This window comes from Saccopteryx leptura, unplaced genomic scaffold, assembly GCF_036850995.1.
Source record: "Saccopteryx leptura isolate mSacLep1 unplaced genomic scaffold, mSacLep1_pri_phased_curated manual_scaffold_21, whole genome shotgun sequence".
NCBI lineage: Eukaryota > Metazoa > Chordata > Mammalia > Chiroptera > Emballonuridae > Saccopteryx > Saccopteryx leptura.
In genome coordinates this window covers 636,213-652,320 of record NW_027095703.1, presented here as the reverse complement: position 1 = coordinate 652,320, position 16,108 = coordinate 636,213, and the positions used below count along the sequence as shown (strand labels likewise).

General features: G+C 40.6%; 1 protein-coding gene across 1 annotated transcript in view; it reads right to left on the bottom strand.

Annotated features, from left to right (window-relative positions):
* LOC136386918 (gamma-taxilin-like) overlaps window positions 1-16,108 on the bottom strand; it is a 70,549-nt gene that overhangs the window by 13,760 nt on the left and 40,681 nt on the right. The window contains 1 exon segment of the mRNA XM_066358037.1: window positions 2,335-2,505. Coding sequence (XP_066214134.1) covers window positions 2,335-2,505 — 171 coding nt within the window.

The following is a 16,108-nucleotide window of genomic DNA, read 5'->3' as shown; positions in this document are numbered from 1 at the left end:
ATAAGTGTATTCTGGCCATATAGATAGTAACTGCACTAAAGTAAAAGTAGCAGTTTCTCCACACAGCCAGTTTCTGCCGTATTATTTTCCCAAATGCCCCTCCTCTGTGTTTAGGCAGGCCATCATACTTATTAAAACAGCCTGAAGAAATATATCACATCTAGAAGCTTTTTTTGTGTCATACCTCGTTATAGAGCATAGAACAAATGAAATCTTCATTTGTGACACCTTACTTTCAACTCTACCTAGGATACAACCATCAAAAATACCTTTATCCTAACAATTACTAATCCAGTCAAAATGTTGACTTGGTATGTGAAAAAAACAACAATCTACTTTTTTTCTTTTATTCAGCAAGAGGAGGGGAAGCAGAGAGATAGACTCCCCATGCGCCTCAACTAGAATCTACCCAGCAAGCCCACTAAGGGGTGATAATCTGCCCATCTGGGGTATTGCTCTGTTGCTCAGCAATAGAGCTCCTTTAAGCACCTGAGGGAGAGGCCATAGAGCCATCCTCATCCCCTGCGGCCAACTTGCTCCAAACAATCCATAGGTGCAGAAGTGTGGGAGAAAGGGAGGGGGAAGAGAAGTGAGAGGGAGAAGGGTGGGGAACCAGATGGGTGCTTCTCCTGTGTTCCTGACCAGGAATTGAACTTTGTACATCCACACGCCAACTGGCCAGGGCCAACCATCTACTTTTATTATACAAAAATGCAAGGTTTCAAAAGCAAGGGGGGAAAAAAACCTTACACCAGATGAGGACTCATTTCATGAACTGTCCTATTATCTGGGTCCTCAGGAATTTGTTGTGACAGCATAATCTGAGATCTTGCTTATTTGAAATCATACTATAACTGTACCTTCTTAGCTATTGCTAAAATCAGACACATTTCCATTATACAGATTTTAGTATCTCTGCTCTTGTTCCTTCTTTCCTCATTGATGAAATTTTGATACCTGCTGCCTCTTTCTTTATAATTAAGCAAGGTATGAGTCTAAAGTATTTAGCAAATGAATAATTGAAGATGGCCTGAGAGTAGTTAAACAAATTAGCTCTTTAGCATCCACAGTACAGATCCTACTTTTCCTTCTCAATTTCGTTGTGATTCAAGTCTATTGCTACTAATTCCTTCTTTTTTTTTCTTCTTTTTCAAGTAAGAGGAGGAGAAAACAGAGACAGTCTCCCATAAGTGAGCTATTTGTAGCTCCTGAGGTTGAGGCTCCACAATGTCATCCTCAGCTCCCAGGACTGATGCAACTGAACCAATTCAGACATGGCTGCAGGAAAGAGAGTGAGAGAGAGAGGGGAGGAGGAAAAAGAGGGTCAGGGAATCAGAAGGTTGCTTCTCCTGTATGTCTTGAACCCGGGGTGCATGGAGAGTCTTTCTCTCTGCCTCTAGTTCTCTCACTGAGTAAAAGAAAAAAGTCCTGTGTGTTCTGTATGTCTTCCCTGTCACATGCCAGGCCAACGCTCTAACACTGAGACAATTGGCCCAGGGCTAATTTCTTCTTTTCATACTTCCAGTTATGTATTTCATTGCTAACAGGGAAAGCAACTACAGGGTTATCAGAATATTTGGCAAGCTTAAACCGCTAAACTGAAGGAGTATGGACATAACATTCCTAAGCAGAACAGTAGAGTCCTTCTAATCAAATGAGATACCTTCAGAAACTCTTCCTTGAACCCAAAACCAAAAGCTGGATAAAAAAAGAGTCTTCAGGCCAGTGGGCTCAATGGGTAGAGCACTGGCCTGGCATGTTGATATCCGGGTTCAATCCCCAATCAGGACACACATGAGAAATAATCATCTGCTTCTCTTCCCCATCCTTTCCCCTTCTCTTCTCTACTCCTCTCAGTGGCTCAACTGGTTCGAGCATTGGCCCTGGGCACTGAGGATAGCTTGGCTGGTCCAAGCATGGGTCTCAGGTGCAGAAGGTAGCTCAGTTGATTCGAGCATCAGCCCCAGATGAGGATTGCTGAGTGGATCCTGGTCGGGGCAAATGAGGGAGTCTGTCTACCTGCCTTCCTATCAGTAAAAGAAAAAAAAAAGTCTTCAATTTACAATGATGCCACTACATAGTTATACAGTGCAAGCCCAAGCAAAATAGAAAGCAAGGTCATATTATCTTTGAGGACCCCACAAAGTCATCAAAGTGTGTCCCTGACCAGGAACCTAATCTACCAGAGTAAGTATACCTAGATCAACTGCCAGCTATTATTATATTTAAGTCCCACAACAGCAACAGAAGCAAAAATTTACTTCAAAAATATATTTAGTGATCACAAAATTAGCCAAAGTATCCTTTAAAAAACAGAAAAATGAAACAACTAACCTTTAATGTTTTGTTGTAACGCTGAAGTTCTCTACAAAGAGATTCTAATTTGCTTCTTGCCAAGACTGCCTTGCTATGTTCACCCTGCAAGTGAACTTTCTCTTTCATGACATGGGCTTGTTTCTTCTGCAGAATCTTCATTTGCTTCTGAACATTCCAGCTCTCCTCCAGCTAAAATAACAACCACACATTTACTGTATTTCCCCATGTATAACATGATCCCATGTATAAGACACAACTTAATTTTGGGGCCCAGAATTTGAAAAAAAAAATGTATTATACTGTTTTTGAATTTAAGTTTTATTCATCATAAAATTCATACAACTCCTTATCACAAAACTCCCATCCAATAGCTTATTTTCATCTGTGTCTAATGACAAATCACTGTCTTTCTTCAACAGTGAGTGCAAAAACAAGTGCTAAAAAATGGGAAATGCAAGTAAAAACATCTACAAGCACTATATAAGACACACCCAGTTTTTAGACCCCAAATTTTTTGGAAAAGGTGTGTCTTATACATGGATAAATATGGATAAAAATGTGTGTAACATTTATAAAGTACAGTAAAAACCTTTGAGTTACTAGTGAAAGAATTATTAATAGTCATGGAACCTATTTGTACTACTTTCTTAATTCAGTTGTGAAAGGAAAGTATAACAATTTAGTGCATGAAGAAAACCACTCACAATGTCTATCTATGTTTTAAGTTAAAACAAAAATAAATTCTTTAAGAGAACTTATAAAATCTAGTTTTACTTTTCTACAAGAATATACAGAAACTACTTTATTGAAACAAATAAGCAGCAATCAGGAGTTTCTGAGAGTGAGGAAGTTAGAGCAAATATAAAATAATAGTCTTGCTGACACTTCAATAAAGCTTTCACAAAGGTTAATGTTGACAAATCAAAACATTTCAAGAGCAAGAGTAAGATATTCAAGAAACCTCTCTAGGGACAATCAATTATACTTATTAAAAACACCTCCACTGAAATAGATCTATGTATCAAAGGGGTCAAAATATTGTAATATGAAAAAAAGAAATCTAGGTCTTTGGTGATAAGCACACAATACAATATACAGATATTGAATAATAATGTACACTGAAGTTTATGTAATTATATTAACTGATTACCTCAAATTTTGCTAAATAATAAAAATTTTGCTTTTTTATCATATTATATCTAACAATCTTAAATTGGGTAAAGGCTCTACACACATTTTCTGTAACTATTCCTTTCTTTACCACTGCAAAGATTCTCAAATTCCAGAATATGAGTCAAAATGCTATCATTTAACTGCCTATTTAAACTGTACTCATTACTGGTAACAGTACTAACAAATTACTGTTGTTGCATCTGAAAAGTGACTGTCCTAGTGCACTAAAGGTGATATGCTACACTTAACTAGGTATTAGATAATGAGCTAAGAAATAATAATATAAAAGTGAATGAGAGACACCCAGAAGATGAGTACAGAACTAATTTATAGATTTGACTTAAAGACACTGACGTTCTGATGACTTCTCTTTCCTCTGAGAAATAAAATGCATAGTCATCAGCTTGGAAGAAAAGAGGATAAAATGAAGGTGAGGGTTTAGAGCAGGGGTCGGGAACCTATGGCTCACAAGCCAGATGTGGCTCTTTTGATGGCTGCATCTGGCTCGCAGACAAATCTTTAATAAAAAAAAAATGTTAAAAATATAAAACATTCTTATGTATTTCAATCCATTCATTTCCTACCACTCATGTTCATGGTTGCAGGTGCTGGAGCCAATCACAGCTATCCTCCGGGAGAGCACCAAATTTTTATTGGATAATGTGTAATGTACATGGGTCATTGTATGGCTCTCACGGAATTACATTTTCATATATGTGGCGTTCATGGCTCTCTCAGCCAAAATGGTTCCCAACCCCTGGTTTATCGTCAATGAAAAAGTTAACTAATACTGTCTGGCTCTTACCCTAGTGACTAAGGAGAAGGAAGTATAATATAATGACCACAGCTATGCAGACTTAGATCCTCTTTCAACAGCCTGATTTTATTTTCAGATACACAGAACTAGGATTTCTTCAGGCAAGTGGAATGAACACATAAAAGGAAAATCAGTATTTTCAAAGACAATGATTATTATAGTATATAAAACCTAAGGGGAAAAACATAGACAGAAGGTGAAAAGTATATAGATGGGTCAATGTGGCCAGAGAGAATGAATGCAGTGGACACTGTTCAAAAATTGTGCTGGACTGATAGTTGTTAAAGAGTTTGAATGAGGTAGCTATACTGGAGATTTTGGAGGTCTTATTGTACCTGAGTTGACTGCAGCAGAAGGTAGACAGAGAGATACAGTCAAGGAGTAAGAATCAAGGCATAAGAGGTTAAAGTGACAACATTGATGAAAACAGAGCAGACGGAGCAAGAAATCTGTCTCCACACCTGGACAATAACTGCACTTGCAAAAACTGTTTGCTATAATTATTTCGGAACTCTGAAGACTTTTAAGGCTTGCATCTTCCAGAAAAACCCTTGACCAGTAAATAATGGTAAATGTTGATACATTTTAAGCCAACAGTGCTGTAGCAGCTACTCATTTTTAGACACTACAGTTTTATGGCAGGTGATCATACTAAAATTCCTGAAGTAGCTTATAAGAGTCAGGGCAAGCAATAAGGACTCAGTTCTATGAATATCAAGGAATCTGTGTTCTGAATGCTAATTGATAAATCTGATCTAGAAGGTGCAGACACAGAAATGGGCCACCATTGTTGATGCCTTCATGTGAAGAGGTATACAGGGGATTTACGGACACTAAACTTAAGTTTATTATTATTTTCCCACTTTACTTATCTCCTTTTCCCCCTTTTGGGATTAAGATATTCATGCACTGAGACATTAAAAAAAAACAACAACATACATGACAAAATTTAAAGTTTGTATGTAAACTACAGGGAAAAAAAAAACCTGAGAAGACTTTAAGTTTACATCTTAGGCTCATCTCCAACACAGACACACTCCACAAAAATAGACCAAGACAAAAAAACAAGCCTTGTTCAAAGAAGAGAATTTAATATTCAGAATCACATACAGAATTAAAATGACCCATTATGAATTAACAAAAAAATCATAAGGCATACAAAGAAACAGAAAATTGTGACTCTGGGTAGGATTACTAGATTGCTGCAGAGTAGGTGAATGCTGTGTGTGTGTGTGTGTGTGTGTGTGTGTGTGTGTGTATTCCGTATTTCCCCATGTATAAGTTGTCCCCATGTATAAACCTTAATTTTGGGGCCCGAAATCTGAAAAGAAATGTATTACGTAAAGGTTTTGAACTCAAGTTTTATTGATCATAGAATTCATACCTCCTCATCACTGTCAAATGCAAAAAAAAAATCTACAATTGCTGTATAAGACGCACCTAATTTTTAGACCCCCGGTTGTTGTTTTTTTCACTTTTCCGAAGCTGGAAACGGGGAGGCAGTCGACCAGAATCCACCCGGCATGCCCACCAGGGTGCAATGCTCTGCCCCTCTGGGGGATCGCTCTGTTGCATCCAGAGCCAATCTAGCGCCTGAGGCAGAGGCCACAGAGCCATCCCCAGCGCCCGGGCCATCTTTGCTCCAATGAAGCCTCGGCTGCAGGAGGGGAAGAGAGAGACAGAGAGGAAGGAAAGGGGGAGGGGTGGAAAAGCAGATGGGCGCTTCTCCTGTGTGCCTGGCCGGGAATCGAACCCGGGACTCCTGCACGCCAGGCCAACACTCTACCGCTGAGCCAACCGGCCAGGGCCTAGACCCCCAATTTTTTGAAAAATAGAGTGCCTTATACATGGGTAATATTGTGTTGTGTTGTGTGTGTGTGTGTGTGTGTGTGTGTGTGTTATTTATTTATTTATTTATTTATTTATTTATTTATTTATTTATTTTTGAAAGAGAGGCTGGAAGAGAGAGAGAGAAAGAGAGACAGAAACATCAAGCTGCTCCTGTATGCACTCTGATCGGGGACTAAACCATCAACCTCCACGCCAGGACTATTCTCTGGCTAACTGAGCTATCCAGCCAGGGTTTTATTAACTGGAGGAGGAAGGAAACATTTATTTGTTGTTCCACTCAGTTGTGCATTCATTGGTTGCTTCCTGTGTGTGCTCTGACCAGGGACCACACCCACAACCTTATTGTTTCAGGACGATGCTCTTAACTGATTGAGCTAACCGGCCAGGGCCAAAGCAGTATCTTTTATGGTGTTCTTTTCCTGGGGTGGTTTTAGGCAGAGACTCAGACAGTGATTAAACTGTGTGGTCTTGGAAAGAAAGCCAGCCTCTTCCACCTCTAGCAGAATGCCATCTCTGGAGATACTTTTGTATGGGAACCAAACAGGTGAGAGCAGGAGTGTTTAGAGGCTTTGTTGGGGTACAACTCCTATATCAGTGGGGAGTACAGTCCCTGCTACCCCAAAAAGGGGAGAAGATGCCACCTGCATGCATAGCCAGGACTTTCTGCACCTGTCACCCCAGGGAATCTCTGAGCCAGGAACTAGACGGGTGAAAGCTGTGGAGTGTGAAGTCATCTTGTGGGTGCAACTCCTCCTGTCTTACTGCAAGAACAGTCTCTGCTGTGTTTGAAAAGAGGAAAAGGAACCAGCTTCCCTTTTATAAGTTCGCATGCATCACTAGCCAAAGGGGGCAAGTTGGCAGAACATTGATAAGAGAGTGTGACACACTGGGAGAGCAGTGTTATGAAGAGAATCGGGATTTTAAGGCCCAGCCTTACACACAGTGAATGCATGAGAGCAAAAAGCTGTGCCAGACAGGGCTTTCCATGCCTGTCACCACAGGAATGCTTTGAACCTGGAGCTACAGAAGTAGGAGCTGTGAAGTGTAGAGGTATTGCTAGAGGAGTTCCTGCAAGCACAGTCCCTGTGACTGCAGAAAGGGTAAGAGGTCTCAGCTCTCCTTTGACAGGTAGGTGAATATCACCCCCAAAGGAGAAAAGTTTAGGGGACATTAAAAAAAGAGTGGAGCACAATAGAAAAAAAGTTTTGTGCAGAGTTAGGACGTTAGAATACAGTCTTCACACAGTGATATCAAAAAGTGCTGAAAGTGTGATGGAATGCACAGAGCCAGGACTACTATAGGATCTGGCTCTGCCCATAGACTTCTGGGAGATCAAAGTGTGTGTGTGCAGAAAGTCTATCGAAGCCTGTTGTCCTGGGTATGCTTTGGTCTTGGAGACAAACAGGCAAATGCAGAATGTGAAAACCTCATAGTTGGGATGGTACGTAACTCCTGTGCCCCTGAGAGCTCAGCCCAAGCTACCATGGGAAGACAAAGTAATGCCCCACTCACTTCTACAGGACTGTAGGCATTACCCCCAAGAGGAAGCTATTTGGATTAGCTCTGATGTCCCAGATATTCTGCCCCAAGGGGCTCATTCATTCGAAGTGTAAATTTCTTGGAGAATATTTTCCAGACTTGACTAATGTGTAACAAACTCCTGTGGGCTGAGCAACAAATAGCCCCAGTGGAAGACTCCCTCAATCTTCCCTATTGAAACCAGTGGCCCTTCTGAGGAAAGAATTTCTGCAGAGAGGACAACTGGTCCCATCCAACCTGAACTTGCTGAACATGCTGCTCATAAAATAGAATTGGAGTACCCACCAGTGGCTGAGGGATTATTAGGCTTTGCAGTAGGGGCCACCTTCAACATACTGAACTCCTGACCAAAAGACTCCCAAAGTAGGGTGTCCCACTAATTTTGTCATCCTGACCTCAGTTGCCCTACTAACCCACTACGTTTGCAACCTGTGGAGAAGTTGATGGGGTGAAATCAGTTATGAGCCCACACTAGTCTTTCTGCAGAAGGTTCTACAGCAAGACCAGGCAGCTTCAGGAGGAGGTGGAGCAGCTGAAAAGAGGAGGCTCTAAGCAGAAAGAAGTTGATCCTTAGATACACATGTTAGTGTCTCACACACACGCAGGCACAGAAAACGCAGACACAATGAACAGAGTAGTGGTTCCAAACGAGTAGCCCCAGTGGGTTACAAACTATGTCTGACATCAACCCATACCAAACCCTGCCCAAGAGGACCCAAAACAAACACAACCACTAACGGGTAGCAGATGCACAAGTGCTAGAACCAAGTAGCAACTCAAGAGGCACACCCAAAGGAGGAGTCCATCAAGCACCAGACCTTCCTGAGAATAACTACGCTACAAAGGAGAGACACTGCACAGTGTCTAATACACATAATCAAGGTCATCCTTAGAGCTAGCCAGCCTGAAAAAGGGCAATAGCATCCAAGACTCAAATACAACAGGAGGGTAACTAGAGCTCTCATGAAATATTCCTAGACTAAGAAACTTAAGAGCCTCAAGGTTAATAATACCACTGAGCCCACCTTCCTCATAAAGATACGGCAACTTTCACAATCAAAAACAGAGCTACCTAATACACAGACTAACTGGGCAGAAAAGGAAGAACAACCCAAATGAAACAAGAGAAGTGCCTAGAAAAATAATTAAATGAAATGGAAACACCAAACTACCAGATACAGAGTTTAAAATAGTGATTATTAGGATGCTCAAGGGTCTTAAGTAAATTCAGTGAGAATTTAAAGAGTTGAGTAAGCATTAAAAGCATTAGAAAGTACAAAAAAAAAATAGTCAGAAACGGCAAATACAATTCTGAAATGAAGACTGCGCTAGAAGAAATCAACCTCTGGTTGGATAAGTGGGCTAAATTAGCGATTTAGAGGACAAGATGACATTTGTCATTCAAGCAGAACAGCTAAAAAAAATCTCATAAATTCTGAGGAAACTCTAAGAGACCTCTGGGACATCAAGCAAAACAACATTTGCTTCATAGGGTTACCAGCAGGACAAGAAAAAAAATAAAGGATACAGATCTTTGAAAAAATCATTGCTGAAAACTTTCCTAACCACACGGAGGAAAAAGTCACACAAGTCCAGGAAGCACACAGTCCCAATCAACATGAACCCAAGGAAGCCCACACAAAGATACAAAGAAAGAATCCTAAAAGTTGAAAGAGAAAAATAATGACTTACAAAAGAGCCTCCCTTAGTCAGTCATCTGTATCTCAACAGTACAAGTCAGGCCAGAAGTGATTGGTAGTAAATATCCAAAGTGATGAAAAACCAAGAACTTACATCAAGATTACTCTATCCAGCAAAGATACCATTTAAAATAGGAGAGATAAAGAGCTTTCAAGACAAAAAAGGCTAAGAGAGTCCATTACCACCAAACCAATATTGCAAGACTCTGTATTTTGTCTGAGGGGAACAGAAAGGAAAACCCAAAGTGACTGGGTTTCCTTCTGCAAGAAGGAGCACTAAGAGGGGTTGATGAAGAGAAACTAAACCAAAGTGGCCAGAGCACAGGATCAAGCCCAATGTTTCCACCATCTGCCTACAGCCAGTACTCAGGTGAGACAGAGAAAAAAGACAAGTGCAACTCCCAGCCTCCCAGAACCTGCCTCTCTAACTTCGCGGATAGAGAGAGCAGCAGAAACAAACCCCACAGCTAGCTCTCCAGAGCCATTCTTTCCCTCAAAGAACAGAGCTGCTCCACGTTTGATCCCTGGGTCTCTTGAGATATTGGGAAGAGCACCTGAAGGCCTGGGATCACCATAGCTAGTCGTAAAGCCAGAAAGCAAAAATCGTAAATTAGAAGTAATATATACCTCACACCCCACCCCACCCACCAATGTGACTGTGGCTCCACCTACATCACTGTGATAACATCTCAGCAGAGGACAGCCCAGGAATTTCCCAGAGTTAAATTTATAATACAGAAACACCTAATGGAAGACAGCTTTCAAAAACAATATTTTTTTTGCCTTTGTTCCTTCATTTATTCTTTTGAATTTCATTTTATTTAATTTTTATATTTTCTACTAATATTTTTGTGAGTGTTTTGTCTTTTTTGGTTTTCAATTTTTGTTCTCTGCAGTTTTTCTTTATTGCTTCTCATAATCCTTTATATTTTTTATTGTATTGTTTTAATTTTTATTTTTCATTTTCTTAGGTGTTTTTCCTGTTGGGGTACTTGACAATACTACTTTCAAAGGCCATTAAAAAAAAAAAGAAATAGAATAAATGGCTACCAAAGACAGAGTCTGTTATGGAGTGTCAGCTCATGCTGGGGAAAACCCCTGACCAAATTTAGCTTATAGCTACAGCTAAAGTAGAAAATTCTCATGAGCCTCAACAAATCTAATCTTGCTAGCAGAGGCAGGATGCATTCCTTGTGTATCAGCCCTGCAGATATTGCAGGAAGGCGGTTTATTATCTTAGAATAGTGTGTGCTTCTGTGCTTTTGCAAAGATATTGTACAAATGGGCTGAAAGAATTGTAACCTTGTAGGTTTAGCCTATAATGCCTCTGTCCCCATGAGCTCATCGCTGTCCATTGCGAGAGGTGCAGCTGACAGACCGCTGGCCAGTTAATAAAGTTCCCAAATTGACTGCATAAGTTTGGGCTCCAGTTCTGATATATGGCGGTTGCAACTCAACAGAATCATAGTTCAGAAAGAAAGTGAGAAATCTCCAGAAAAAAATCACATGGGAACCTTGAAGTTAAATGGTAAGGAATTCAAAACTGAAGTTCTAAAAATACTCACTGAGGTGCAAGAAAATACCATTCGGCAACATAATGAGCTCAGAAAGGAGACTGAAACTTTAAATATAGAGACGAAAAACCCAGTACTTGAACTGAAGACTGACTTGGCAAGTTTAGCTAACAGAACAAGCCAGACAGAGGAAAGAATCAGTTATATTAGCAACCAGAGATTCTGCAAAGAGAGAAACTCATGAATTAAAAAATAAAGCAAACAAAAAAAAACACATCGAGCTCTACCAGAATTGATCAGAAAGCAAAGAATAACAGATATATTAAAAGAACAGAGCCCATTTAAATAAATAATGTATGAGAATTTCCCAAGTCGATGGAGTTAAGAGCCTTGACTCCAAAATGCAAAAGGAATACCAAATCACCTCACCCCAAACAGACCTACTCCAAGGCACAGCATGATAAAACTGTCAAAAATCAATGACACAGAAAGAATCCTCAAGGAAACTAGAAAAAAAAGAACATAACTTACATATTAAAAATAACTCATTAGGTTATTGTCAGACTTCTCAGCAGAAACCCGACAGGCCAGAAGAGAGTAGACCCCAAAAATTAAATTAATGAAAAAAAAATTACCATCCAGGAACACTATACAGTGTGTCCGTAAAGTCATGGTGCACTTTTGACCAGTCACAGGAAAGCAACAAAAGACAAGAGAAATGTGAAATCTGCACCAAATAAAAGGAAAAGCCTCCCAGTTTCTGTAGGATGATGTGGCAGCATGTGCACATGCGCAGATGATGACATAACACCGTGTATACAGCGAAGCAGCCCACGGCCATGCCAGTCGAGATGTGGATGGTACAGAGGAAAGTTCAGTGTGTTCTGCGGCTCGCTAAATTCAAATCCGTGACCAAAGTGCAACGTGAATATTGGTGCATTTATCATGAAGCGCCACCACATAGGAATAACATGTCTCAGTGGAATAAGCAGTTGAAGGAAACTGGCAGTTTGGTGGAGAAACCCCGTTCTGGTAGGCCATCAGTCAGTGAGGAGTCTATAGAGGCTATACGGGATAGCTACCTAAGGAGCCCTAAAAAAATCTGTGCGTGAGCCCACATCGAACTACACTGAATAGGTATGAAACTGGGAGTTTTCCTTTTACTTGGTGCAGATTTCACATTTCTATCGTCTTTTGTTGCTTTCCTGTGACCGGTCAAAAGTGCACCACAACTTTACGGACACACTGTATAATCGATCTAGAGTCATCAATGGTGTATTGAGATTTCCCAGTATAAATATGTTTTTGTCTGTTTCTATTTTTAGATCAGTTAAGAGATGTCTTATTATGTATTTTGTTGCTACCTGATTCAATGCATATTTATCAAAAAGTAGTATCTCTTCTTGATATAACGGCCCTTATCATTCTGAAATAACCATCTTTTTCTCTGGTTACCTTTGTTGTCATGAAGTCAGCATTGTCAGATATGAATATGGCTATACCTCCTTTTCTTTGAGTATTATTTACTTGGAGAATCGATTTCCAACTTTTCACTTTGAGTCTACTTTTGTTCTTGTACATTACATGTGTCTCTTGAAGGCAGCATATGTTTGGGTTTAGCTTTTTAATCCAATCGGTTACTCTTTGTCTCTTTACTGGTGAGTTTAGGCCATTTATATTTAGGGTAATTACTAATACTTGAAAATTTCCTATAGCAATTTTATGTCTTGTTTTCTGATAGCTCTGTGTCGCATTTGGCTCTTCTGTTTTTCTGTTAGTTGTTTGTGTTTGGTGGTATTCCATATTTTCCCTCCATTTCTTTTTTTTTAAGCTACATGATTCATTAGTGGCATTTTCATGGGCTGTTACCTTTAGGTTATTAAAAGAAAAACTGTCATATTTACAAAAGTCAATTATCATGTGAGTGCTTTTCTGCAATCTATCCTCATTTGCTATTGCAGATCTTTATTCTTTCCCCCTTTGTTACACTACCATAAAAGAAGAAAATGAGTACCATGGATACACAATAAAATGTAATAGTTCAGAAAGAAAATAAAACAACTCCTAAAGGCAATCTTAATCACAGTGAAACCTTGGAGTTAGTTAAATGATAGAGAATTCAAAATTGAAGCTCTGAAAATACTTAATGAGAAAAAAATACTGATAAGCAATATACTGACCTCAGAAAACTAATGAACAAAATCAATACTCCACCGACGAGACTGAAACTTTAAAAAAGAACCAAACAGAGATGTATAACTCAGTATACAAATTGAAAGCTGGGGTAGCAACTTCAGGTAAAAGAACAGAATAGGTAAAAAAGAGAATCAGTGACATCAGACTGGAAACTAAAGATGCAACAGAGAGAAGAGGGAGATTCACAAACGTTAAAACAAAAAGCTATACATGAATTTTCTTAATTGGTTAGAAAATACAATAATAATAGGTATATCAAAATAAAAAGAAAGAGAATGGAGAACCTATACAAACAAATAATTGAGAACTTCCCAAGTCTACAAAAAAAGTAAGAGCCTTGAGTCTAAGAAGCAAACAGAATGTTGAGTTAACTCAAACCAAAAAGACCTACTCCAAGGCACATAATAAGGTTGTCACAAATAATTGACAAAGAGTCCTCAAGGTGGCTAGAGTAAAAGAAAACGTAACATATAAAGAAAGGCCCATTAGACTTCATCTAACTTCTCAGCATAAACTCCTCCAACCAAGGAAAGAGTAACTCTAATATTCCAAAAACTAAGAGGAATTACCGGTGAAGAATCTCATATCCATCAGTTATATTTCAAATATAGAGAAATAAAAATTTTGGGAGACATATAGAAGCTGAGGAGATTTACCACCAGAAAACCCCCACTACAAGACATACTCAAGGAGGCTATTCTGCGCAATAAAAATTACCAAACAAAACAAAACTGCAGTAAAAGCTCCTTCAAGGTCACAATAAAAACAAAGATAATTTGTGACATTAACAGAAAAGGGTGAGGATAATGATCTGCAGTAGCAGAGGATGAAAAACTCATTAAGTCAAAGAACAATTGCATATATGAAAATTTTTTTCTTAATGACCTAATGGTAATAATCCATGAAAAACCAATACTGAAATACACAACTTAAAAAAAAGAGAAAACGGGAGAGAAGTTTCAAACAAAAACAAATTACAGAAGGAAAAAAACAGAAAAACCTAAAGAGACACCAAGCTACCAGAAAACAATACATAAAATGGCTACAGAAAACCCTCAGGTGTCAATATTACCTTGAATGTAAATGGACTGAATCCACCAATCAAGGTCAGGAGTAGCAGACTGAATGAAAGAGCAAAAGTCAACCGTATGCTGCCTTCAAAGACACATCTAGCTTTCGGAAGACAAGCCAGCCTTCTCAGCTGTTCCCAGGTCCCCAGAGTTTTTGATCCATTTATTGGCTTGACCCTGGGGGTCAATCATTAAAGGCCTAGAATATCATAAGAAAAAAATTCTCAGTGCAGCAAGATGGCGATAGAGTAGGCGGACATACCAACTTACACCTCCCAGAACCAAAGTGGATTACCACTTAATTTTAAGAACCATCAGATGGAAAAACCAACTTTGGACTAAACTAAGAGGACTCTTTAACCAAGGAACATCAAAGAAGCCACACAGAGACTGGTAGGAAAAGCAGAAACACAGAGAGGGCTGCCCGGCTCCCGGGAGTAAACAGGAGCCTGGAGAGACCTGCATGGCAGCAAGTGGGTTTAGCGGAGAGGAGAGGGTCCTGAGCCCCAGAAACAAAGCCCCAGGCTGCAGTTCCAGAGCCTAGAAGAGGCATATGGACAGTGTTTAGCTGCAAAACAAGTCAGGATACTGTTTGTGAGAGACAGATCTCAGTCCCAAAACTCTTTTTAAAGGGACCACACAGAAAACCTCTCTCACAACCACTCACCCAGGGCTCTGGGGAATAGGGAGAAAAAAGGGAACCGAAGTAGCAAAAAGAAAGTGTAATCTAGGAGGCCCAGGGAGAAACATTTTGAGGGACAGCCACTCTAACCCCTGGGCTGAGTCACTAACCAAATCTGAAGAGAATTGCTGTTTCCCAAGGAAAACCCTTGGAAACAGCAATACCAGCAACAGGAAGCAGGACACCAGCCAAACAAGCTTTCCTGTGGCACTCAGAGCAGAGTCGCTTAGAAGGAGGGGAGCCATGAGAAATAGAGTACTAGGGTCTGAGGTGCAGTGTCACCAACAACACTGCTGAGGGCTAGCCGTAGGTTGGGTGGCGGTGGGACACAGAAGTGCAGTCAGGTCAGCAGGGGCAGAAGCCAGGCCAGCCACAACTGAGGCCCAGCATGAGCTCAGTCTCGCCCAGTGAGAGTGGAAGGGGTGCACAAAACTGGTTAGGCCAGCAGCAAGTCCGCCTGCAATCTGGCCCACAGGATAAAGGGGAAAGCCTGGGATCTGCAGAGACCCATGGCTCAGCATGAGCACACAGCCCTGCCAGGCCCAGACAGCCACGGCTTGAGGCCCAAATGAAGAGCACAGCTTTGCCTCTGGGGACGGGGCATAAGCCCAGGAATAGGCTGAGACCCGCAGCTGAGAAAAGGTGCTCATCCCAGCTCGCGGTGCCAAGGCTTGTGGCCCTGGGCTAACACTGAGGCTTGTATAACCAGGCACGTGAACATAGCCCCTCCAGGGGAAAGGAGGCAAAAACGCCGCCGGCGGGTGCCAGGCATGCCCATACCCCAAACGCCCAACGCAGTGGCAGAGGGGGTGGTGAGCCAGCAGACAGACCACACCTAGGGAACACAGAGGCCACTCCAGTGGCCACACCCATATTATAAACAGACAAAATGGGAAGGAAGAGAAATACAACCCAATTGAATCAAGAAAAATCACCAGAACAGGATTTGAATGAGTCAGATGTAACCAAATTACCAGATGCAGAGTTTAAAATAATGACTGTTATGATGCTCAAAGATCTTAGATCAACAATATATGATCATAATGAATAACTAAATAAAGAGATAGCAAGCATAAAAAAGGACATTGAAATAATAAAAAAGAGTAAGTCAGAAACAACAAATACAATATCAAAACTGAAGACCACAATGGAAGGAATTAAAAGCAGGACTGATGGGCACTGGCCGGTTGGCTCAGTGGTGGAGCGTCGGTCTGGCGTGCAGGAGTCCCGGGTTCGACTCCGGTCAGGGC